The 27,945-nt window shown below is 38.1% G+C and overlaps 1 protein-coding gene across 2 annotated transcripts in view; it reads right to left on the bottom strand.

The window, feature by feature from the left end:
• LANCL3 (LanC like 3) overlaps nt 1-27,945 on the bottom strand; it is a 92,357-nt gene that overhangs the window by 12,986 nt on the left and 51,426 nt on the right. For both annotated transcript variants that reach the window (XM_032261628.1, XM_032261629.1), the window contains exons 2-3: nt 7,763-7,886; nt 3,929-4,126 (exon numbers count right to left, since the gene is read on the bottom strand). In XM_032261628.1, the coding sequence (XP_032117519.1) occupies nt 3,929-4,126; nt 7,763-7,886 (322 nt within the window). The remainder of the gene's footprint in view (nt 1-3,928; nt 4,127-7,762; nt 7,887-27,945) is intronic.

Genomic DNA, 27,945 nt, shown 5'->3' with positions numbered 1-27,945 from the left:
AATGACTCCCTATTACCCAGATGCTTTAGCATGACGCAGAAGGCCCTTTGTGACTGAGCTCCTTTTCTATTTTTCCACCTCTTCTCCTCCATTCCGTTCTTGAATCTTTTCACTTCAGTAGAACCAAACCACCTGCAGTGCTTTCATGCTTCTAACTACCAATGTGGTTCACTTTTCTTGGAATAAGCTTTGTACCTTTCTTGGTCTGGCTAACTTACTTCAAGCATCACAACCTTCAGGAAGCCTTGCCTGGGCCTGGAGGCAGCATGAGTAACCCCTCTGAGCTTTCATTTCTCCCTATACGAACTTTAGCACTTACACAGAACCCAATTAAAATTACCTATTTCCATTGCTGGCTCTCCTAATACCATGCAAACTACTCAAGAGCAGAAACCGTATCTTGTTCACTTTTGTTCCACTAGTGTGTGGCATGGTGTCTGGCAAATGCCAAGAGCCTCATAAATGTCTGTTGACCATAAAGTGCCCCATTTCTCACCCCAGCACAGGCTGATGCTGGGGTATAGATGAGAGATGTAGAAGGAAGAAGGGTGAGATGGTCTAATTGCTATACCAGGCCGAGTCCCAGACAGATTAAAAGGTATTGATCCTGTGGTTCCGGCCAGGGTGAAAGAGCCTCTTCCTGCATCCTGGATCACAGAATGGTACATGGAAGTGACCTTGCAAAACTTCTAAACCCATTGGCTCCTTACCCAACATAATGGAAGTCACAATAAGGTGGCTTAATTAAAAAAAAAGAAAAGGAATGGTAGGTTTCTTTCCTTTTTATAGGAATCAGGAACCATATCATTTCATCATAGGAACACTAATTATTGTGCATTGATAAGTAGCCTGAGTCAGCAATGATGTCTTTGCTAAATGCAACTGGGAAAGGAATTCATTGTTACTTAATAAATATGGTTTGAGACACTAAACTTCAGAAAATATAAGACCTAGCAAGGCCTTCTGACAGCCAGAGTTGGCACGTGTAGCTTCAACATACTGGAGAATCACCACTCAGGTCCATTCCGAGTTGTGTAATTTCGCTGAGGCATGCATTTTATGGTGTGCACTACAGAGCTTAATGACCAATGATATCTGTCCTGCAAAAGCCTTGTTGTTCTTTATTCAAAGTCACCTACCTAACAGCCTTTACAAAATGAGTTTTTTTTTTTTTTAAATGCCCACATCTATACTTCATGCAGAGTAAAAGAAATGCACTGTCAGTGTTACCACAGCAATGATGTAACCTAATGCAGTTGAGAGTTTATTTTAACCACAGCATTTGTTTTAATGATTTTGTAAATGACTTTGGTCCTGTATTTCAGAATCATCAAGGTTATGAAGAGGTCATATTAATTTTCCTGTAATACTTTATTGCACTTATTAAGAAAAACCTATGTGCCAGTGCCACACAAGGTATTTATAAATGTCTTGTTCACAAAGCTTTTGAGACACAGCCCTCAGGAATGGCAAGGGTCCAAAGTATAAAAGGGGGTCTACGGTGATAAAATGATTGAATTCCACTAGTGAGTCTCAATGTGCTCATTTTACAGATAAAGAGACAAAGGCACAAAAGAAAGTAACCCTTTCTTAAGGTCAGCAAACTGGTTAGTGTTGGAGCTGAAATTAGAAGCTGGAGTTATTAACTTAAAGTCAAGAACTATTTCTACACTGTATAAATGATAACTAGGCTTGTTACCTGTAGAGGTGGGTTGAAGGAACATCAATAGGAAACAATTATAGAAACAGATAAGGTATCATTAATGAAGCTCCACGTTGTGGATTATTTCTAGCAGGTTTTTAATCACAGAATTTGTCTGCTGCCTCAAACCATCTGCACTGTTCATAAATCTACTCTCAAAAATGTTTTCTTTAAATAAATGAAAATTATTTTATAGTTCGTTTCCTGTAGAGAATTTTTAGAGAGTTTGCTGTTGCCAACTTCTGCAAAATCTTGGTGGTCCTTAGACTGCATTTATTAGACTTATTAACAATCTTGATGCTGTTTTTAGAGCATCTATTCAAAGAAAGACCAATACCGTTGAGATGGGGGTAGGGGTGGGTAGAAATAATGGGCCCCACTTAGTTTTTTATTCAGTTGTGAATTGGTTTATTTTTGGTAGTTCAGTGAATATGTGGATTGAATGATTTTTCTTTAAATCCCATGTTTAATATTCTCTAGATACTGAACATGAATGATAAAGGAGGATGTAGTCTCCAAAGTGATGAATTCTATGCTGCACTGTTATGGTAAATGATTTACAGAGACAGGTGGCAGTGTACAGAGACAGTGTACAGAAAGGATGGAATAATTTCCCTGCAAGACAATTAACTGACCCAGTCACTCATTTTAGTAGATTATCATCCCACTTTTTTCAGGACTTTTACTAGCACATTGAATGCTTTTAAAATACTCTGTGTTTAAATTAGGGTATCTCCAAAATTCAAGGATCCTGGCTGGGATGCTTGGAGAATATACAGAGACCATCACTGAGAATAATTAAAATAAATGAAAAATGGAAGAATTGAGCATAACAAGAAGGAGTATCATTTCCAGCATGGTAAACAACTTTTTTTTTTTTTCCCAAAAAAGGCCAAATTAAAAAGAAATGGACTCAAATTATAACTGGCAGGAGTTAGCCTGGACACAATGCACAATGCATGGATACTGGTACAAGGACATATTTTGAACTTTCTTTCATAGGTAAATGTAGCAGGCAGAAAAAATATGACCAATGGACTGCAACTTACATTATGCATCAACTCAAGACTATACTTTCTGGGATCATTATTCATCAACTCAAACTGTAACCCCCAAAATGAAATTATAGTTGGATTAAAGAACATTAATTCATGGGGGGAAGAGGTAATAAAACTCAGGTAAAAAAGTAAAAAAAAAAATCAAACATATTTTAAAAGTGTGCTTGTGGAATTGAAGCTTCTTGAAAATTAAATTGACTCGGAACCTAAGAATTTTGTACTATTTTGGTATTTTTAAATCTCTCCCCTAGCTATCTAACCCATATTAATTATTTGAATTTAACTTTTTTTTTTTTCAAATTACCCCTTCTCTGAAAGCTTAATTAGCAATGTGATGAAATTTTTAAAAGGGGGGAAAGAAGGGGTTTGCTAAATTTCCAGCCTCAGTTCCACAGAGATTACTGGGGATAGCTTTTCATGTTTCTAGACATTTTCTTTGGTACTGATGGAAATTTTCATTGGAAGAAGAGTTGTAGAACAGTACATCTCAACCTTTAAAGTGCATACAATTTACCTAAGGATACTGTTAAAATGTAGATTTTGATTCAGTGGATCTAGGATGGGGCCTGAGATTCTGGATTTCTATCAAGCTCTCAGTTGCCCATGCTACTGGTTCCAGTGGCCACATTTTGAATTGCCAGGCTCCAGATCAGCACTATCCAATGTAGGTACTTAGCACTTGAAACGTGGCTAGTATAATTGACATTTGACATAAGAATACAGTATATGCTGGATTTCAAGGACTGAATATTTTTAAAATGTGAAATATCTCAATTTTTAAATTGGATACACATGGAAATGATAATATTTGGGGTATATTGAGATCTATAATATATATTACTAAAATTAATTTACCTGATTTCACTTTTTTAATGAGGTTACTAACAAGTTAAATTACATATGTGGCCCATATTATGCTTCTATTGGACAATTCTAGTTTAACTTTATAAACAAATAGATGTAGCTCATATATATTAAAATATAGAGGACCATTTTCAGAAGTTGTTTACTGATCAGGAATTTTTTGGCTTTGAAAAATTTCATCTTGACCTTGTTATCTCACACAGTAATGACATAAGATGAGTTATCCTCACTTCTCAGAAAAGGTACCTCCCTGTGGCTAACCTAGATGAAAGTCAATGTTTTTAGATAACAGAGTGTGTAAGACCTGGAGCGCCATGGCACCAGTGCACCAGCTCATTCTCTCTCTCGATGGTCTCGCCAAGCTCAGGTGGCCAGTTGCAGTTTTGTTCCTGTTCCATGAGAAAGTCCACGCTTTGCCATACCAGCTCCCGATCTGAGGGCTTCAGATGCTCATGGTAAGAAAGAAGCATCTGAAGAATAGACGACAAGCCATGAGCTGCCCCTGTGTTAACAAACAAGGCATAAAATTCACACAACTGGGAGGACAACCAGTTTGATTTAGTGAAAAGATAAACAACAGGATAAAAAACAATAATAATGCCAATATTACTTGAAAGCTCATATAGTAATGTGATAACTAAGATGCCTAAGAACTAGGCTTCTATCAAACTATAGCCTGCAGGCCAAATATGGCTCATTGCCAGTTTTTCTAAATAAAGTTTTATTAAAGAATAGCCATCCTCATTCATTTGCATATTTTCTATAGCTGCTTTCTGGCTACAACAGCAGTGTTGTATTTGTGTCAGAGACTGTATGGCCCAGAAAGCCAAAAATATTTACTATCTCTAGCCCTTTACAGAAGAAGTTTGCTGACCAATCTTTGTTTCAGTAAAGAGATCTTTTAAAACTTTGTAATTGAAATATCAATAGCTTTCACAAAAAATTTCTTAAAATGCTTGAAAATAATTTGGTCTAGGTATCCTAAACATTTATTTTTTTATTCATTCATTCAACACACAAATATTAAGCATCTACTCTGTACCAGATACTGTTCTAGGTGCTGAGGATAGATCACTGCACAAAACAGACTAAATCCCTCTTTTATAATGTTAAAGACTAGTTATTGATATTCATTTACTTAATTCTTTACATTCAGCACTTGCATATTAGGCACTGACTAACCCTGGTTATACATATAAACATGATTTGGTTGATACCTTTGAAGGCCTCTCCATTCAGTCCAATGAGACAGCCAGATTTGTAAAGAAATAATTAGAATATGAAGTGATAAGTGTTCTACGAGAAATGTATACCAGAAATACGATGGTTAATTCTGTGTGCCAACTTGACTTGGCCAAGGAGTGTCCAGATGTTTGGTTAAATGTCACTTCTGAGTGTTTCTGTGAGGGTGTTTCTGGATATAACTAACATTTGAATCTGTTCACTTAGCGAAGCACATTGCCCTCTCCAATGTGGGTGGATCTCATCCAATTCACTGAAGGGCTGAATAGAACAAAGTGTGAGTAAGAATTAGTTTTTTCTGCCTGACTGTCTTTGAACTGGGACATTGGCCTTCTCCTGACTTCAGATTTGGACTCAGACTGAAACTTACATTATTGGCTTCCCTGGATCTGGCTTTCTCAGCCTCCATAATCATGTGAGCCAATTCCTTATAATAAATAATTTATTTATATAATAAATCATATTCTGTTTGTCTAGAGAACCACAACTGCTACAAGGACTAATAGAAAGGATGGAGGAGCGCTTAACTTGGCCTCAAGGGTGGAGGGGATGCTGAAGATTCCATACAGATAGTGTCATCTGAGCAAAGTTTTGAGAATTCCTAAGAGAATTCTGAACTAGCAAAGGGTATTGAACTAGCAAAGGCCTGAACCTGCCTTTGGAAAAGAAGTTAGCCTAACAAAGGTAAAGCCCAGTCTCTCTAGGAGTTTTTGCTCATTCCCAGTTAGTAGAATCCTGATTAGTGGATGGTACTAGGGTTAATATATTCTGATGGCTTGCTCTTTAAACTCAACTCTATAATTTTAAACCTTTCTCTTTGTATTCAGGCATGTTTTACTTTGCCATACTCAGAACTTTTGACTCCCTGGAAACAGCTTTACAGTTTGTATTCAGTCAAAATTTCTATTGCTTTTAACATTTGATCATGAAATTTGAAAATACCTTTATTTTGCTGGATTTGGAATTGTTGGGGAAAAAAGCTTGCTTTTCAGGCAAATATGTATATGCATTAGATAGAAATCTAGTTCAAGCGATATATGTAAAAAGCCAGAATGTTAATTTCTCTAAAGAAAACCTGAAAAATATCGGGTGGCTGAGGTGGGAGGATCACGTGAGCCAAGGAATTCCAGGCCAGCCTGGGCAACATAACAAGATCCTGTCTCCATAAAAAAGTTTTAAAGATAAAAATTGGCCAGGCATAGTGAAGCATGCCTGTGGTCCTAGCTACTTGGAAGGCTGAGGCGGGAGGATCACCTGAGCTCTGGAGGTCGAGGTTGCAGTTAGCTATGATCATACCACTGCACTCCAGCCTGGGTGACAGACAGAGACCTTGTCTCAAAAAATAAAACCAGAAAAATGAATGGAATAGATTAGGGGACTATAGCAGACACTGTCAGTGCCCTGGCTTATCACCTCATCCACACTCACCATTCAGGTGCATCTTTGCTCCCACTTCATATTTCAAGCATCTATCATTCTGCCTGAGGCTTTCTCTGGCCACAGAGTATGCCCTGCCTAAAGGGGCAGGACAGAATTGCTAGGGAATTAACAACTCTAGGAGCAGCCAATCAATAGAGCAGAGAGTTGGTGGATGAATACCCCAGCTTCTTCCCCATTTGGGTGAAACAATTCTGAGACGTGTTCTATAAAGTCTCTAAGTTCCCTAGGGGAACTGAGTCTCAGTTGTCCACAATCGCTCATTATTACATACTCAATTAGCTTCTTTCTCTTTCCTGTCTCATTTCTCTACTCCTCTATCAACACTTTCTGAAATTACCTTTCAAATAAACCCTTTACACCCAAATCCTTGTCTCAGGGTCTGATTGTAGAGAAACTTAAACAGAAATGTAAAATTTCTTTGAGAAGACTCGTTGAAGTTCTTTATTAGATATTCATTCATTCTTTTGGGTTCCCTTATGTGCAGGCTCTGTGGTAAAGGTCTAGGGATCATGAAGATAAATGAGAGAATGTTTCCATCCTGAAGGGGCACAAAGCCTGCTCAGGCAGTTAGGCAGGTAAGCCACTAATTACAGTGTGATAAGGGCTCCAATAGAAGTATGCAGAGGATGACAGCATGTTATCCAATTTTGCTTTGGGAGAAAACCTGAAACTTGTGAATATTTCTCCACAGAGGAATCAACAACCCTCTTTCCAAAAGCACAGAACATTTTGCAGGAGATTAATGATGTCTGAGCAGAGTCTTGAATTGTAGGTATAATTATTACAGATAGATAAAGAGGCTGAGGGAAGTAGGGCATTCTAGGCAAAAGGAACCTGGGCAAAGGTAGAAAGAGAACACTGCATGTGGGAGACTATGCTGGACAGAACCTGGAGGGTAAAGATACAGCTTGAATCTAGAAAAAGAGGCAGGTGGTCCATAAAGGACCTTGCAAATCTTGCTCAGTAGTAATGGTGAGCCACTGAAGAACTCAAAACAAGAGTAACTACTTTTTTATTTTTTGCATGGCCCAGAGTTCAACATTAGCCATTACAATTCAATTGGCTGTTTAATCCACTACTATTAAAACCTTCAAAATATTAGCCACTGAATCCTGCTTCCCTATGCAGAGGCATTATCTGCAATCGTGTGTGAAAAGCATTCATAATCTTTCAGAAAAATTGGGCCAATGAGCTTACAATCTAGAATAAAGATATTAGTCTTTAGTGAAAGTAATTGTTAAAATAGCTACATTTCTGTCAGGTAGACTATGAAAACAAATATTAACTTGTGATTTGTGTTATCTATCAGTATATGTTTTTAAAGAACATTTTAATGTACTTCATATTAAATGAATAGTAATGACCTACAGCAAAAACAAAATCTTCCAGCCTTTATTCTGTATTAATATTAGAGACTTTCTCCATCCTACAGGCCCATGCCAACACCTTCACTCACCCAAGTATTCAGTTCCATAATAAGAATACATCAGGGGGAATGGTTTCCTCTTCTTTATGGCATACTGCTTCCCAGAGTCCAGAATTGCCTGGCAAATTGATTTGATCTGTGCTGGAGTCAGCACCTGAATAAGGAAATACAGAAGCAGAAGTCAAAGCAGGATCTTCTTTTTTCTTAGACACTGAATTTTCTTGCTTAAGAAGTCTAGCATCATATCCACAGAATCCTGTGCTATATGTAAATAAACTTAGTCAACAACAATTTATTCTTTTTTACCACTGATTCTTCCTTTGTTGTCAAGTTTATCTACCCTGTTTAAAAAACTTGCTGTTTCAATGGAAAACACACACCTTTACTGCTATAAGTTGCTATAAAATACAAAGACTACCTTTTGGCTGTTATATCATTAATCCTTGTCACAGGAACAAGGATTTGCTCAGAAAAGAACAGATAGCAGTCCTAACTGATTATGCTTAACAAAGCTGTTACTCCTGGTATACGATGTAGGATCTGGCCCAAACAACGGACCTTCAATTTGTGTTATTTAGACTTGTGCTTATAAAGACTGTAGTTATAAAGCCATGATTCTGTGATAAGCTGCAGTATGATGGACTCACTCTAGGCATTGGTACTACCTGAATGAAACCCAAGTCTAATAGTGTCAAGACAAAATAACTTCTAACATCAAAATGACTCTGAATAGAGAATGGCTAAAATGTAATGACTTATAGTCTTCCATATTTTATTCAATCTGGCCACAGTTGGTTTTAGGACTACAGAGAATAACAGGTTCTCAAGCCTTCAAAGCATCATTGCATTTATTAATATTCTACTCAGGTTAGCCATGTGTTTTGCATCCTGCCCTTCCTGGGACAAATTAGATGTTCCCATTGGCACACTCCCTTTATGACAGTGGCATTTGCTCTGGTGCACAGTACTTACTACCTGTTGTATTAGATCTCTTTCTCTTTCACTAGACTATTAATTGTTTGGGAGCAAACACTGTGGTACCTCATAATTTTGGTATCCTTGGTGCCTAACATAGAATCTGAGGGGGAGGGTAAATCACAACTGATGAGTGAGTGAGTTAGTGCCAGGCTAACTGGTATGAAAATCAGAGCCCTCCCTTCCTTCCCTCTTGATTCCTTTCCTCCCTCCCTCTCTGCTTCCCTCCCCTCCACAATTGTTTCTTAAGACCCTACTACATTCCAGGCCAGATTATTCTAGATGTTGGAGATATGACAGTGAGCAAAATAGACAGGACTTGTGCTCTCATGAAGCCAATCTTCCCAAAATGTAGACCTACACAGGAAACGTACTGGTCAGATGAACAAAAACCAAAACTCACTGAAGTTTAGTCTGATTGAATGAATCTGGGATCAATGAAAAGTCTGTTGGATTTTGGCCTCTCTCCTAAAACTGACACATTTAATTTTCCTACCCAATATCCAGCATTAGACCAGCCAATTCCTTTTGAAATAAACTTCTAATGATTTAATTCATAAATTGCTCATCTGATTTACCTGACATTAGAAGGAAAAATATTATCCAGGTTTTGGTTTACCCAAATCTAGCATGTAATTTGGAAAAATAATTACTTCACGAGGAAGCCATTAATTAATTAAGTAATTATGCCAACTATCATTTATTGAGCCACTATTCCAGTAAGGTCCCACACTAGGTATTGTGGAGAAATTTGAGAAACCATGAGACATATTTTTTCACTACAGTGAAGTTACCATCTAGCACTGGAGACGAGATATAGACAAGAGTCTACAATAGAGCAACTAAAGCTCATGAGCCTAGTGATGGAAAGAAACAGTAATGCAGAGTAGGTAAGATGGACTTGGCTTCAGTAAGACTACTTTCTCCTCTTTTTTTTTTTCTGTTTGCTGAAATAATGATGTCATGGCTTTCAACTTAAATTTCCCTTTTATTAACCACTCTCTCTGTCTCTTAGGTTTACTCCTCCTAACATTCCTGAAGACACTATCTTCCTATGCAGCATCTCCACTGTCCTATCATATCAGCCCCAAGTCTTCTTTCCTTAGCTTAATAGTAAATTTCTCCTAAATGACTGAATATACCCATTCAAATTGCTACCATAATTTTCATTTGCTATTGAAAACATTTACTCTTTGTGCCTTTAACAGTGCCAACTGATCTTAAGTTTAGTCTTATACTACTTAAAATCTTGCATCATCATTTGTCTCAAATCAACCCCTCTTTCTCAGAAAACTGCTAAAAGTCCTGAAGGGCATGCACTTAATAGGACTCTATCCTGATTGAATCCCATAGTCTTCCGGGAATATATCTGGCTCGGCTCGATATTGATTTTGAATCCATATGACAGAGGCATTTTTTGTGGTAGGAAACAGTGACTGAATTTTCAGGGATATATTCATTTGCCTAAAATTTTTCTTATTTGACTTTCATGCCTATAACCAAAAATTGGCTTATTATTTCCTCAGCTGAACATTTATTCATATGTTGTGTGTCTGTGTACATGTATATTTGCCTGCTTATTTTTTAACCCAGAAAAAAAATCAACTTATGCTATATGTGGTGCCATTCCCCTTTCTTTCTACTCCTAATCCACAACTTGGAATAGGGAATGAGTTTATAAAATATTATTTCAAAACCTCCCATGGTCATGCATCATGTCTGGGTGGTTTCCTTTTATCTCTCAGAAACACTGTGAAAAACAAAGAGAAACTGGTGCTTGTTTGGCTGGATAGAGACAAGTTATACATGCAGTTCTTTATCTCTGGGAACAGGCAAGACCTGCCCTTCAGTTTAGTGATCAGCAAATAAAAACTAAAAACAGAGCTCATTAAAAGCCCGTGTGTGGGGAACACTGATGAAGAGTATTTTTCGCCCCCCAACAAACAGTACAGAAAGAAGAAGGGAGTTGAGATTCTGGGGTAAGGGCTTGAGCTTGTTCTCTTGTGTGTCTGCTTTGTCAAAGATCCCTCCCCTCCCTGCTCCTAGTACATAGGAGCACATGCATGAGCACACCCACCGCCTCCAAGAATATGGCCACTGTGCTTTTGAGACACTTTGGGATCCTGGGAATGAGGGAGCAGCATTTCCAGTGGGGGAACAAAAAATGACTAGGAATGGCAGAGAGGGGCTCCCTGGCCATCAGGCCTTCACCAAAACAAGCCCATATTATTCCCTCTCCTGTATTTGCTGTCCCTAAGATCAATGCATTTGTTGATATTTTGGATGGAATAGATTCTTTTCTTTTTACATTGAATTAAAATAAATTAAGATATTTCAAATCTGAGGTGGTTTGGTTTAAACTGTTTAGCTTAACTGATTCCCTTTGCTGACCATGTGAAATGTTCCTATTGGTTTGCCCTCTAAGTATGAAGAGACAAGAGACCAATAAAACTCATGCTATATTTCTTGGCCCTGCCTGAAAGTCATGCTATGACTGAACTACCTCCATGCAGAGGAGAAATGACTTTCTTTTAAAAAGTGAATAAAAAGGACCAAACCACAGAATGCTGGCCTCACCACAGACTCCTTCCCAAGGCAAGAGTCCTACCCACAGCTCCTCTGAAGTGGTAGTCTTTGCTAGCTATATTTCTTTTTCTAGGCATCAAACACCTCCTGCCCCTCCCCCATCAGCATTGACTGAATATGTGAATAATAGCAACTAAATCTTGGGTGTGCCAGTGTCCTAAAGCATACTATTCCAATCAAATTCCCCTTATTAGCAATTTGAAATGCATGTTCAAAAATTAAAAATGAAGTTGTCAGCAATTGCAGGTGCTGCTGAAGACAGGTCAGGAATGGGCCCAGGCATTCGCTGAGGTTAACATGGAGTAAGCAGAGGCTGTGAAGGAGAAAAACAGAATAAACCACCCAGCAGTGAGAGTGAAAGGAGACTGGAGCAGATATGCTAAGAGAAACAATGATACCAAGAGAGAAAGTTAGAGAAAAGTAGCTGGTCCTCATAGCTCCCTCTTCCTAACAGTTTAGGGCTACTCCCTTTAGGGCTACCTGCCAATTTTCCATACAATACCCACCCCCATATTCCTACTTTTCTCTTTAGTCATTTGAGAGTCTCAGTTTCTTGCAAAAAGACCCTTACTAGAATATACACAAATATAAAGTCAACCCTTTCATTTATCACTTCATTCCTCACATAAACAAATCAGCTTTGCTACCTACCATGCTAGATCCTTTCAGCCAAAATAACAAAGATACCCATATCTAAGGTGCATGATAAGGTGCAGGGTAAGACTCTCTGGGCATGGGACCAGGCATCAGGATCTTTTTTAAGCTCCCAAGTGGAATTACAAAGAGTAGTCAAGGTTGAGAACTACTGCCATAAAATACTGAGTGAATGCAAAACTAGTTTTTTTTTTTTTTTTTTTTTTTGGAAACGGGGTTTCGCTCTTGTTACCCAGGCTGGAGTGCAATGGCGCTATCTCGGCTCACCGCAACCTCCGCCTCCTGGGTTCAGGCAATTCTCCTGCCTCAGCCTCCTGAGTAGCTGGGATTACAGGCACGCGCCACCATGCCCAGCTAATTTTTTGTATTTTTAGTAGAGACGGGGTTTCACCATGTTGACCAGGATGGTCTTGATCTCTTGACCTCGTGATCCACCCGCCTCGGCCTCCCAAAGTGCTGGGATTACAGGCTCAATGTAAAACAATATAATAATACTAATGATGAAGAGGAGGGCTAAATGGAAAACAAGTAAAAAAAACTCCAAGATATAAAGAAATGCCTTTGGTCTGAGTCATGGAGGACTCAAAATTATCTTTCCTCACACTTCTGTCAATAGCTCATTTGAGACCTCTGATATCTAAGAGGTATCTGCTCCTCAAAGTGTAGTCCATGGACTAGCAGCAAGAGCATCACATAGGAGCCTGATAGAAATTCAAATTCCCAGGCCCCAGCCCAGACCCAGTGAATTAGAAACTGAATTTTATTTGTTTTAATCTATTTAAAATTTTACTTTAAGTTCTGGGATACCTGTACAGAATGTGCAGGTTTGTTACATAGGCATATGTGTGCCATAGTGGTTTGTTGTACCTACTGGCCTGTCTTCTAAGTTCCCTTCCCATGGCCCCCATCCCTCAACAGGACCTGGTGTGTGTTGTTCCCCTCCCTGTGTCCATGTGTTCTCATTGTTCAACTCTCACTTATGAGTGAGAACATACAGTGTTTGGTTTTCTGTTCCTGTGTTAGTTTGCTGAGGATGATGACTTTCAGCTTCATCCATGTCCCTGCAAAGAACATTATCTCATTCCTTTTTATGGCTGCATAGTATTCCATGGTATATATGTACCACATTTTCTTTATCCAGTCTATCATTGATAGGCATTTGGTTTGGTTCCATGACTTTGCAATTGTAAATAGTGCTGCAATAAACATACATGTGCATGTGTCTTTATAGAATAATTCATATTTCTTTGGGTATATACCCAATAATGGGATTGCTGGCCAAATGGTATTTCTGGTTCTAGATACTTGAGGAATCACCAAACTGTCTTACACAATGGTTGAACTGATTTACAATCCCACCTACAGTGTAAAAGGATTCCTATTTCTCCACATCCTCTCCAGCATCTACTGTTTCCTGACTTTTTAATAATTCACATTTTGACTGGCATGAAATGGTATCTCATTGTGGTTTTGATTTGCATTTCTCTAATGATCAGTGACATTGAGCTTTTTTTGTATGTTTTTTGGCCATGTAAATGTCTTCTTTTGAGAAGTGTCTGTTCATATCTTTGCCCACTTTTTTAGTTTTTTTTTTTTTTTCTTATAAATTTGTTTCCGTTCCTTGTAAATTCTAGATATTAGACCTTTGTCAGATGGGTAGATTGCAAAAATTTTCTCCCACTCTATAGGTTGCCTGTTCACTCTGATGATAGTTTCTTTTCTGTGCAGAAGCTCTTTAGTTTAATTAGATCCCATTTGTCAATTCTGGCTTTTGCTGCAATTGCTTTTGGCATTTTCATCATGAAGTATTTGCCCATGCCTATGTCCTGAATGGTATTGCCTAGGTTTTCTTCTAGGGTTTTTATGGTTTTGGGTTTTACATTTAAGTCTTTAATCCATCTTAATTGTTTTATAAGGTATAAGGAAGGGGTACAGTTTCAGTTTTCTGTATATGGTTAGCCAAGAAACTAAATTTTATAAAGATTACCAGGTGGTATGCATATGCCCATTAAAGTTTGAGAAGCACTGGCTTAAGAAATATTAGCTATAAAATCTTTAAATTTCCCAATATTAGGTTAGGTCCTGACAATACTGTATACCTAGATTATGTAAATCTGCCTTTCCACAGATTTTTTTTTTTTTTCTAACTATGGCTATCATGGCTTTGGTTTCTATATGAAGGAAAGGTTGACTAAAAAAAAAAAAAAGACAAGTTTTTGTAAAACTGCTATTGAAGACATTGCTCACAGTTTTCTAATGCCTCCATATGAAGGCTCAAATGATAAGCTACTCTCATAGCCTACCTAACAAACCGAAGTGAGAGTTTGTCTTAGTCTTGAGGGCCAAGAGGCAGAGTTAATTTCTGTGCTTAGCGCAATAACTTTCTTTATCCTAAGGGTTTTGCTATGAACATGTTACCTCCTAAACCTTAATTCATGTTGAATGGTTAATGGTTTCATTGCATTTGTGAATTTTTGTTGTAAGACACCCCACACATTTTTGGAAGTAGGTAGAGCCTAAGGAAACATTTTTATAAGAAATATGCATCTTAAGGTGACAATGAATTATTAGTGTAGAAGTACAGTTCTAAGGCTGATATGACAGGCAATCCTCAGAGAGTCTGAAACAACTGTAAGGAGATGCTAGACTTCCCACCCTAGGCCTTGCTCAAGTACCACCAACGTTATCATGCAATTGTCCAAAATGCACTGAGTGCCCATCTGCATAGAATGCAGAGTCACTCTGATATCATAGCAAACACATATGTAACAGAGTAAGAATCTGATATTAACTTAATGTTTTCTCCCAGCAATTTATTTCGCCCAATCGTTTGCATCATCATCCTGTTGGTAGCATAGACTTCTGCCTAGAGAAAGAAAGAAGCCTTCTGACTACCAATAAATATCAAAATGTCTTTTTTGTATGTTTTTTTTTTTTTAAGTTAGAGCTACTGGAATGAGACAAATGACTTTTGATTCCCATGGACAATAGCTTTGAGGAAAAAAGCTTCTGGGTTATTAGAACATGGATATTTTTAATACTTAAAATTGATACCATTAAACAATAGATTTGAAGGATAATTAAACTCAGGATGGAGATACAAACTGTTCAAGGTGGGATGAGTTGACATGGAAAAGAAACCAGAAGTTGAATGTCAGTGTGAGTGTGGTGTTCCTGCTTTCCTACCTCCACCCCATCATACCAAGCCTTAGGAGCCTTACAACAGGCCTCCGATAGGTTTGGGGATCTATAGTTTGCTAGGATGTGTGTCTCTCTTTTTCCTGGAATTCAGGAAGATAGCAGCCTCAGAGGTGTGTCTCTTGCTTCAGGGTCTGGGACCAGCAAAAAAGATACCACCACGTGACCTGTCCCACATGAGATAGCAGAAGATGATCCTAAGTTTCCTATGGGCAACAGAATAGAGTACAAAAACATCTCATCCCCCAAATTAAATTTATTTTTAAAAATTCCCAGTCCAATTTCTTTCAAATTAAAAAGTTAGGGAAATTGTTTATACAAAATCAATATTCACAAGTGGTTAAATTTTTACTTCCTGTATATCTTTGGGGTTGTAGTTCACTTGGAACCTGCTAGGTTACAAGAAAGAGCCAGGAGTTTCAGGAAATCTTTGTAGCAGATAGAGATTTACTTAATGTATTGACAAGACAGAAACTTGGAGGACGTTCTTTGAGGCAGAACATCATATGCACTCTTACAGTGTATAGTGACCTCCAGAGAACATCATGAGCAGAGAAGGTGTTGAGTAAGCTTAAAGAGACAAAATAGGGCTAAAGAAAAACTTTCAAGTAGGAAACTTGACAAATAATAATTCATGAGTATTATGTGCAAAGCTTATGCTAGGCACTTTGGAGAAACATGGAATCTTAATCATGAGTCTAAGTAGACATGCAAACCATTTAAACAATGAAATATTCAGCATTTATTTCAATCCTAAAAGTAGTATTCTATAGGAGTAAAGTGAAGGTAGTAAATATTGAGGGCTTCACTAAGGAAGAGGTATATGAGCTGCGCTTTGAAGGACAAGTAGGAAGTGGGTAAATGAAAGCATGGGGAAGAGAGGATTTTTTTTTTTAACCTATTGGATGATGGGGAAAGTCCTGTGTATTGGGGCAATGCTTAAAAATCTCAATGTGCACACATATCACTTGGGGCTCTTGATTTTATATATATACATTCTAATTCAGTAGATCTAGAGTGAGGCCAGGATTCTGTTACAAACAAGCTCCCAGACGACACTGAGGCTGACACTGCTGATTCATCAACCACACTTGAAGTAGCAAAGGATTACGAAAATAGAGAGGCTGGTTGCAGCAGAGGATTTTTTTTGAAAAGGTGAGAAATTAGAGTGAAGGAACTACAGAAGTTCCCAACAACATTCAAGGCAGCAAGAGGAAGAATTAGGCAAAAGTGCTGCATACTATCATTTAAATGATTAGATTACCCAGAAAAGGGACACAGCAATGATGAGAAATTCTCTTCCAATATTCTATATGTAAGACAGACATGTCCATATTTGCATGTTCCACTGAGGAGCTCTTTTAGCCAATGTGGCCAGGTTTGTTATTTTCTTAATTGGTCTCCAAATGGGGCATGTGTGCTGCTGCAGAATGAGCAAGTCCCTTCCATCTGGTTTTCCTGATGCTCCCTGACCATTATTATGCAGAATTATGAGGGATAGGAGGCAGGTTGCTCTAGTTGATGATTATCTTCCAGTCATTAAAGGGATTCAGCAGGGAATTTCAATTATAAACATTTGGTCCCAGATACCATTTCACAGTTGTTTCTTTTCCCTTCTCATGTGAAGAAACACAAACCCAGAAAACACTAGAAACCAGAAAAGAAAAACAGGTTTTACCCCATTCTTACAGCCTGACTGCTGGCTTTAAAGATTTATTAGAAGTAGCTGGTAACCCAGTCTGCATCAAATGTCACTAGATGATTTTGTTCTCTTTCCTCTAAGACACTAAATGTCTCAGAGCACAAGCTTCCTTATCTACAAAAACGGGATTACGTTTGCCCCTCCTATCTCCTCAGGTGATGAGACTCTTATGAAAAAGCAGTTCCCAACGTTTGACTGCATACTGCAATCACCTGGGCAGCTTTTAAAAATCCCAATGTCCTGTCCACACCCCACACTGATTACATCAGACTCTCTAGGCGTGGGACCCAGGGATGAGGATCTTTTTTACATTCTCCAGGTTATTACAAGGAGTGTCAAGGTTGAGAACCACTGACATGAAACACTGAATGAATACAAAAGTGGTATTTAAAAGCAAAGTAATAATACTATGATGATGATAATGAAAAAGAGGGCTAAAGGGAAAATATAGAAAAGACATCTCGAGTATACAGAAATGCCTTTGGTCTGAGTCATGGAGGAGTGGAAGGAGAAGCCTGATGTGCACATGAATGAACATGCTGGGTCAGGCCAGAAGTCCACTAAATGCCATCAAGTGTTTCCAACACAGGCACCAATGCACATTGTGGGAGGCTAATAAGAAAACCACAGAACACAGCAGACAGTGAACTGGACTAGCAATCAAGAGATCAGGGCTTGAGGCTCCTTTGGCACCATACTCATAAGTCAGCAAACCTCCATTTCTTCATCTGTAAAATAAAGGGGCTGGACTAGTATCTATTCACTAGGTCACGGCTTCTCAAATGTTAGTGTTCCTAAAAATCATGTAGTGATCTTGCTAAAACACGGCTTCCCAGGCCTCGCCCTCAGAGATTTTGACTCAGTAGCTGTGGAACGGGGCCTGAAGTGTTGCATTTCTCACAAGATCTCGGGTGATGGTGATGCTCCTGGCAGGGGAAGCACCTCTTGAATAGCACTGTACTAGGTGACATCTAAGGTCCCTCTAGGCTCCAAGCTCTATGGTTCTCCAAAGCATTGGAGGAATCTGGTTTTAGAATATAAAAAGGAGAATAGTGTGGTGATAAACAGGAACTTGAGGGTCAGATAGACCTGGGTTCCAAGCTTAGCTTCACCACTTTCTAGTAGTGTGAATTTGTGAGTTACTTACTCTTTCTAAGCATCATTTTCCTCATTTGTAAAATGTAGTGATAATAAGATCTATATCACTGGGTTGCTGTAAGGATTTCACATAAGATACTTAGCACAGTTCCTAGCATAAAGCACATGCACAATGCATGCAAGCTATAGTGAAAAGGGACGTTTGAAGTCTAATAGTGACTGAACTCCATAGGCCTTGGAGGTTTAAGTTCAGGATATTTCTCATAAAATAACTATACGGTTGCCTACTTCCTATACCTCATCTTCCACCCAAGGACCCAGTTATGTCAGCCTGCATTCCTAAATTGTTATAATTTATAATTCATAAACTAGCAATGTTTGGACCTTCATGTCTATATTTACTTTTCTCATCTCCACACTTGCAGCCTTCACTGTCCCACTTTTTCCAAAATGACATTGCTTTGCTCTTTCAAAATCTCTCTCAAGTTTATCTGGTTTCTAGATACCAACTAACTATATAACTTTAGACCAATCATGCAACTTCTCTGGACCTCAGTTCCTCATCTGGAAAAATAAGTCAGGCTGAGGATGGTCTTTAATGTATCTTTCACATATAGCATTTTATTATTAAAGCCTTTATGATATTTGCAAATCTATACACTATACACATATTTGGGCTATAATTCTGTAATGTGAACATGCTGGTATGTTTCAGCAGTTTAATTTCTTAGAGAAAAGGCAGAAAGTCTTTCATGGTGAAACTAGAACACAGATTCAACTTGTCCTGTTGTAGGCATTTTATTTTATCAATATGCCTATTTTCTTACATACTTTCTTCCCAATAGAAAGCTTAAAGGACTAGAACTCTTTGTAGCTTCCTGGCATCAGTAACTTGAATTATCTGCGGTTGTCAGTCTCCTGACGTAGCCAAAGAGAACGACGACATTATTAAGGCTGAATACTTTGTTGACTATTTCACATCAGACCTTTCTCTAAGCCACCGTTAAATGAGTATGGCATTACAGTATTCTCAAACCATGGTTCAAAATGTTCAAGTGACTGCTGGGTGCTTGATTATCTATTAGAGAGAATAGAAATATAGGGATGAATAGTTGCTTATTGTCAAATATACAGTAAATGCCCTTCCTATTTTGAAAGGCCAATTCTGAATTCATAGTGGCTTACACTATTAGTTAGTAACATCTCTTTTCCCTTTATTTCTTGCTAACTGAATATAAATTTTATTAGGCTGGCAACTGTGTCTAGCCCTAAGTGACAGTAGTTAGCCTTAGACAAACATGGAAATCCTATTGTCCCTTGCCAAGTACTCTGCCTTCCTTGTAGCTAGGGTTGGCTATGTGGCTTCACTTGATCAATGGAGGAATTTGCAGGAACTTCTTGGAAAGCTTTTTGTTTCATAATACATGGAAATAAAATGGACATACATGGCTGTTTTCTCTCTTTCCTTTTTTTGGCTGCCTTGAATATATATGTGAGGCATGAAGTAGTAGCAGCCAATTTGCATCCTGAGAGAATGACGGCGTGGATGAAAGGCCAACATTCTGAGAATGATGGAGGAAAAAGAAAAATCCTGGGATTTGTGGACATTATTAAACATCTGTACCACAACCAGGACCACCTATATCCAGACTCTTGTTAAAAGAGAAAATCTAATCCCTTTTTTAAAAGTCACTGTTCTTTGGGTTACCTACTGCCAAGCCCACATAAACTGGGTAGCCATAAAGTGCCAACCTAACAACATTGCTAGCCTTCACTGTTCTGCAAAGCCATTTTTGCCCACATGTACCTCTGTTGCTACAGAAACCTCTAGCTCTAAAGCTCTTTAAAGTGGCGCTGACTGCCTGAGTCAACAAATTCAAATGCAGTTTCCAGTTCTGACTGCACTCACAAGGTTGCAATTGATTTTTCTCATTAAGTGCTATCCTAGAGCCCAGGGAGAAAGAGTGGAAAACACTCTTTGCTGCCTTTGACCCAGGTGACCTCCCTATTTCTTCCACTTATCCAGTTTCAGGTCAGGGGCAATGGACACTCTCCAATCCATCACCATGATAGTGGATCTTCAAATCCATAAAGTCACTTTGGGAAGACAAAGAGGATGCCTCTGGGAGCTTCAGCAACAAGTGCTATGAAACAATTATCTTCTTTTCCAGGAAACACTGTCCCTTCCACTCAAGTGACTGTATTATGTACTACCAATTCTGTCATTTTAGAGAGCTATTCACAAAAATTGTCCTAGTTGAACAATATCTGAACAATTTGTGACATTTTAAGGCTTAATAGCTCTTTCACCTAGATGCTTTCAACAGAGCAAACTGAAAAGATTATCTTTTTCCATGTTCTTTGACATGTGCCTGTAGGATTAATGGATGCACTGAAGGCCATAATTGGGGAAGGGAAGGCAGAGATACTTTAAAATTGCTTAGATCTTTCTCCTTTTTTTCTTTAGTACCTTAAAATACATTTTAATAAATGTATTCTTTGGATGTAGGGAAAGCAGTGTGATACAGTGCTGGTTTGGCCATGAATGGTAACTTTTCTGTGTATAACATGAAACCTAAAGCTATGGGATGTATGGGGGGTCTGGTAACCACGGTTTGAAAATTCAGAACTTCTAGCTTTGTCATAATATGGCCCTGAGTAAGTGTTTCAACCTCTCTGGCTTCACTGTATTCATCTGCAAAATGAGGTGGCTGACCTAGTAACTTCCCAGGTCCTTTCTGGCATGCTGGCTCTATGGCTGAAGAGGGGAGAGAAGGTAAATTGACATCCTTACTCTGTTGAGGGTAAGAAGTTCCCCAAAGTCTCTTCCTTAGATTTGATCTTTGACAAGTTTCAAACGGTCACTGTCAAATGAATGTAGCTGGGGAGGCTTCTGGCCTTAGAATGGCTGAGATGAGCAACTAAGGTATGTAGTAGGCAAAGCAGGATTTAAAATCTTGTAAGTTAGTAACTAAGATCTTTGTCTTAGACAAAGATTTATTCTATGATAATTATTGAGTGCTACAATGGTTTACTAGGAGAACATCAGTGAGCAAAAGAGAGAAGTCTCTGCTACTATGGAGATTACATGTGATATGGTTTGGCTCTGTGTTCCCACTCAAATCTCATCTCAAATTGTAATCCCCACATGTTGGGGGAAGGGCCTTGTGGGAGGTAATTGAAACATGGGGGCGGGCTTCCCCATTGCTGTGCTCAGATCTCAGTTCTCATGAGATCTGATGGTTTAAAAGTGTGATACTTCCCTCTTTGTGCTCACTCTCCTGCCGCCATGTAAATAAGTGCCTACTTCCCCCTTTCACCATGATTGTATGTTTCCTGAGGCCTCCCAAGCCATGTGCAACTGTGAGTCAATTAAAACTCTTTTCTTTATAAATTACCCAATTTCAAGTAGTTCTTTATAGCAGTGTGGAAACAGACGAATATAACATTCTAGTGGGGTAGTCTGCATAAACTCATATCACATTCCATGCTTTATTTTGCCAAATGTGTCTTATTCTGCCACTGTCTATAATTTATTATTTTAATGAGGGCATGTTTATAAAGTAATCAATATTAAGTGAATTGTGTGCCCTCATCTCGTGTCACCTGGGGAAAGTTTTACAGGAGATAAAACTCATTCATAGACTTCAATGTGAATTCACCTGAAGGCAATTGCCAACATTGTAAGGATGGACATATTAAAGAAATGGCCAGTCACAATAGCACATAATTATATGGTGAGTTTTAAAAAAATAGAGGTCTCAATCTAGACCAAGACTTTGAGGGAAATGAGAGAGAGGAATCAGACACTCACATTTTTAAAAAGCTCCAAATGTGATGCTGGGACACAGACACTGCCTTACAGGGCTTTGCATTGCAAATCCTGCATTATTTAGTATTGCAAATAGCACAGGTGGTTAGAACAAGAAACTGAGCTTAATCTCATGTGGTTCACATGGTTTAGCTGGATATATTCCTAGTCACAGGCTAGACTTTTAATTATAAGCTTAATCCCAGGTACCTTCCCTATAAATTTGCCTCATTAGTTGTAACACAAAATACTACTGACCATTTACCACTTTTTAAATAAACCAAAGCAGGCTTCCCCATGATACTGAGTAGCCTCATGTTTAATATGTAAAGAGAACAGGTTCACTAAATATGTAATTGGTCATGAAGCAGTATTTAAAAAATATGGTCTCTCAATTACAACGTGAAGGAACTCGACAGAATTTACCTATATACATGCATGTTTTACATATATACACCCGTACATATATACATGTATATATGTATATATGTATATGTATATATGTATATGTATATATATGTATATGTATGTATATATGGAGATATACATATATATATAATATGGACATCTATTACAGTGCTTCAGTGTCTAAGGGAAATAAATGCCTAGGCCCATTTGTATAAGAATATCTACAGCAGCTTTATCCATGAGAGTTAAAATCTGGAAACATCCTAAATATATATCAACAGGATGAATCAATAAATGGTAGTATATTCATACAATGGATTATTACTTAACAATAAAGAGAACCAATTACTGAAAAATGCAGCAACTTGGCTGGATGTCATGAACAATGAACAAAACAGGTAAGTAAGACACAAAAGAGTATTTGCTGTATGATTCCACCTACATGAAATTCAAAATCAAATACGATGATAGAGGTCAGAAAAGTGATAATCTACCTGTTTGGGGGGTTGGGGTGTGTGTGGGAGGGTGAATGATACTGATTGGGATAAATGAACCTTCTAGATTGATGGAAATGCTCTGTATATTGATCTGATTAATGGATATATGAAATCCACAATTAATTCATTGAGCTATACCCTTAAGATTTGTATGTTTTGCTATATGTAAACTATACTTCATTTAAAAAAAAAAGCAAACATAAATCAGGGTATTAAACAGCATATCTGTTATATGGTAGAATGAACAGTTTAGCTGTTTGTTAATACATTTTGTGTGAATGTTAAGGTCCTTTGTAAGTATGAAGCACCAACTTTACTAGATATCCTGATGTAGGGTCTTCCTAAGATTATGTGAGATAGAAAAAAGTGTACACTCTACTGGGAAGAGGAATTACATAAAGAAGCACATTACCTCCAGGCTGATACACCCCCAGGCCAGGGCTTGGTGATCAGAACATGATGGCTGGATTTCACTTCCCTTGCCCTTTTGATCAGGTGCCTTTATACAGGACACAACCTTGCCTGTTCCCCTATCTGGAAGAAAACTGAGTCAGCTCCGGAAACTTGAGGGCAGCTATGACCAAGAGGGAACAAAAGCTTGGACCCAGAAATCCTCCAGGCTGTAGCCAGTGTTCTCTCTCGGTGATAGGGGCCTCTGCCTCTCTTTCACTTTCTACAGGTCTTCTTTCTCTACTTTTCTGTGGCTGAAGGTGACCTCCCATCATACTATCACACACACACACACACACACACACACACACACACACACACTCTCTCTCTCTCTCTCTCTCTCTCTCTCCAAGTTTTAACATGTCCCTCAGTTTTCATCACATTACAGGATCAACTAGAATTACTGAAACCCAATTTAAAATTCCTGAGAGAATCTGATAGGTTCAGCCTCATTCAGGTGTGTTTACACAATGGCATCCACTCTAGCTGAAGGAACAGAGCCAAGTAGTTCAAAATGGCTGCAATGATCTACCCAGAGGAGAAGTAGGACAAAACCTCACAGAGAAATAGGGTTATTTTGAGCTAAGCAGACATTCCCAGAAGGGTCTACTCTATTTGTGTCAGGAATGTGTTTAACTCAAATGAATAGAAAATCTCACTTCTAATGGCTTAATCAAATAACAGGTCATTCTCTCATGCAACAAAAAGTCTGAACGTAGTTGACTGCTGATATTGCTTAGTGACTTATGATGTCAGAGCCAGGATGACACAATTTGTACTTCCTTCCTTCATGGTGGCCTACAGGCACAAAATGGCTGCTGCAACTCCAGACACCATGTTTACATTCAAGGTAGGAAGAAATGGGAGGGAGGGACCACCCATATATATTCTCTTTTATCAGGAAACCAAAAGGTTTCCTAGGATACCACAGCATATTTACACTGACATGTCATTAACTAGTACTGTATGAAATGCAACCCTGACAGAAAGAAAAGCTGAAAAATCAAGCAATTATTGGCAACGAATTGTTATGTCAAACAAAAGTAGGGTTCTATTAGTAAGGACTATGTGGCAAACAGAGCTCTTGTTGGCAATCATGTCTGTCACCATGCTGCATTATGGGAATCCATATTGTCTGAAAATTTATGTTAGCCATTCATGATCGTGTCTGAACACAGGTGATGGAAGGCACACTTAATTCCTTTTTCAAAAATGCATGGCTTCTTGCCACACGATATGCCATTATATATTCAATTTTGCACTCCACCACCTGGGATTCTTTGGGTAGGATTTGCATTCTATTTCAAAAGCTGTTGTGGAGATAATTGGTCAAGTCAGTTTTCTCGGCTCTGAATATGACTGTCTAACCACTAACAAAGGCCTTTTCTAAACCAAAAGTAATATAGAACTGTAGAAAGCATGCTTAAAGGATGCTTGGATTTCTCTAAATATACTACTTCAGAAGTGATCTAAAGGTAATCATCTCAATATATGCAAATAGATAATATTCCATTTAAAATATGTTCCTTACTGTAAAACAGGTGCAAGGGAAGAAGAGTGTTTAAGTAACCAAGTGCCAACAGTCATCACCTTTAAAAGGAATAGGTGGGACTAGGTGGCTTCTAGGCACCCCCCTGCTTGATATTATACTTTCTAAATGAACTGCAATCATAGTCGTTCCATATCATGAGGGACATTTCTAAGAATTGTCTAGATTAGCATTATTTTTCAATTGAGAGTCAGTGTATTCTACGACTGACTCATTTTCCGTGAGAAAAATGTCACGGAAGAGGACAGACTGTACTTTCCCATATGATAAGTGAAGAAATTCAAATTTCTAGCTGATTTTTAAAATGATTTTTAAAAATTGTACTTTAAGTTCTGGGGTACATATGTAGATCTTGCAGGACTGTTGCATAGGTATACACATGCCATGGTGGTTTGCTGCTCCATCCCCCCATCACCTACATCAGGCATTTCTCCCAATATTATCACTCCCCAACCTCCCCAACCCCTGCTGCCCCTCCCCTAGGCCCCCAACCCCCCAACAGACCCCAGTGTGTGATGTTCCCCTCCCTGTGCCCATGTGTTCTCATTGTTCAATACCCACCTATGAGTGAGAACATGCAGTGTTTAGTTTTCTGTTCTTATGTCAATTTGCTGAGAATGATGGCTTCCAGATTCATCTATGTCCCTACAAAGGACATAAACTTGTCATTTTTTATGGCTGCATAGTATTCCATGGTGTATATGTGCCACATTTTCCTTGTCCAGTCTATCATTAGGCATTTCTCCCAGTGTTTTCCCTCCCCAGCTGTCCCTCCGCTAGCCCCCCAGCCCCCAATCTACTCCAGTGTTCAATGTTCCCATCCCTGTGTCCATGTGTTCTCATTGTTCAACACCTGCCTATGAGTGAGAACATGTGGTGCTTGGTTTTCCATTCGTATGTCAGTTTGCTAAGAATGATGGCTTCCAGATTCATCTATGTCCCTACAAAGGACACGAGCTCGTCGTTTTTTTATGGCTGCATAGTATTCCATGGTGTATATGTGTCACATTTTCTTTGTCCTGTCTATCATTGATGGGCATTTGGGTTGGTTCCCATTTTTTGCTATTGTAAACAGTACCACAATGAAAATATGTGTGCATATGTCTTTATAGTAGAACAATTTATAATCCTTTGGATATATACCCAGTAATGGGATTGCTGGGTCAAATGGAATTTCTATTTCTAGATCATTGAGGAATTGCCACACTGTCTTCCACAATGGTTGCACTAATTTACACTCCCACCAACAGTGTACAAGTGTTCCTATTTCTCCACATCCTCTCCAGCATCTGTTTTCTCCAGATTTTTTAATGAAAACCATTCTAACTGGTGTGAGATGGTATCACAATGTGGTTTTGATTTGTATTTCTCTAATGACCAGTGATGATGAGCATTTTTTCATGTTTGTTGGCCACATCATACAAGATTGTCATAAAAGACAATCACCTATGCTTTTTAAAAAATTATTTTTTATAACAGATGCTGGTAATATTGCAGAGAAATGCTTATACATGGCTTCTGGGAATGCAAATTACTTCAGCCACAGTGGAAAGCAGTTTGGTGATTCTCAAAGAACTTAAAACAGAACCACCATTTGATCCAGCAAGTCCATTATTGGATATATATCCAAAGGAACAGAAATCACTCTGTCATAATGACACATGCACACATATGTTCATCACAGCACTATTCACAATAGCAAACACAGGGAATCAACCAAAATGCTCATCAATGGTAGACTGAATAAAGGAAATGTAATACATATATACCATGGAATACTATGCAGCCATAAAATGAATGTCCTTTTCAGAAGCATGAATGGAGCTGGAGGCTCCATCCATTATCCTAGGTGAACTAGCACAGGAACAGAAAACCAAATAGTGCATATTCTGACCTATAAGTGGGAGCTAGACATTGAATACACATGGATGCAAAGAAAGGAACAATAGACATTGGGGCTTACTTGAGGGTTGGGAGAGGGAGGAGGGTGACAATCAAAAACCTACCTATCGAATACTATTGCTTATTACCTAGATGATGAAATAATTTGTACACCAAATCCCCCATGACACACACTTTACATATGTAACAAACCTACACATGTACCCTTGAACCTAAAAGTTTTTTTAAACCTAAAAGTTAAAAAAAATTTCAATTAAGTAATAACTATACATATTCATGGGGTACATAGTGATGTGTTTATATATCAAATGTATATCAGATCAGGGTAATTAGCATCCAGCATCTCAAACATTTGTGATTTCTTTGTGTTAGGAATGTTTGATATCCTCCTTCTAGCTATTTCAAACTATATAATAAAAAAGTTAATCTCATAAAAATAAAAACTATAACAGGGAATAGTAGAGGTTGGAAAGGGGAAGGGGAAAGTGGGGATAGGGATACATTTGTTAAATGATACAAAATGACTATGCTTACGTAGGCTTTTAATGTTTAGATATTTTATTATACACATTTAAGGACAAAATTTGGTGGAAGATCATGTTAATTGTGTGTGGGGAAATGTTTAGATATTTGTTTACAGCATATATATTCATGTTACAGCATATTTATCATTATTTGTTAATGTTGTCCTTACTTCAACTCATATTCGAACTTAAAAGTGTAAGGAAGAGAACAATCTTTGCTTATCCATTCAAAAATCAACAAGAAAAGGAATCCTGAATGTATGTATGTGGAAACTACATTAATTATCTTTGGGCAAGTTACTTTAGCTGTGTGGATGTCAGTTTTCTCATTCATAAAATGGATCTTAAAAGTCCCTTTCTTGCTCTAGAATTCTAGGTGTCTAATACTTTCTGTCAAAGAAGTCTGTCCAGATTGGAATTGTTCTGCTGGCATCAAGTTTTCACTTCCAGTTTTCAAGGTTTCCATGCTGCCCTGAGTCTTACATCTCTCTTTTTTAAATTTTGTGAGGTTTCCCAGTATCTAATAATAATAGCTCTTTGAACTTATTTTTATTCCTATGATTTTTGTATGTAATTCCAAAGAGTTTAAAGACCAGTACAAAAATTCTCATATACCATTTGCCCAGGGTAATATTCTGTCAACATTTTGCCACATTTGCTCAATCATTCTATTTGGGGAGGAAAGGCATTTTGGACTAAGTTGCAGACATGATGCCTCTTTATCCAGAAATACTTCAGTATTTATTTCTTATAAACATGGACATTCGCCTACCTAACTACAGTGTAATTATCAAAATCAGTAAATCTAATACTTATATAATATTATTTAATCTACAGTCTATATTTAAATTTTTCCAAT

This window comes from Sapajus apella, unplaced genomic scaffold, assembly GCF_009761245.1.
Source record: "Sapajus apella isolate SASKATOON/1434 unplaced genomic scaffold, GSC_monkey_1.0 scaffold125, whole genome shotgun sequence".
Classification (NCBI taxonomy): Eukaryota; Metazoa; Chordata; class Mammalia; order Primates; family Cebidae; genus Sapajus; species Sapajus apella.
This window is presented reverse-complemented; position numbering and strand designations above follow the sequence as displayed.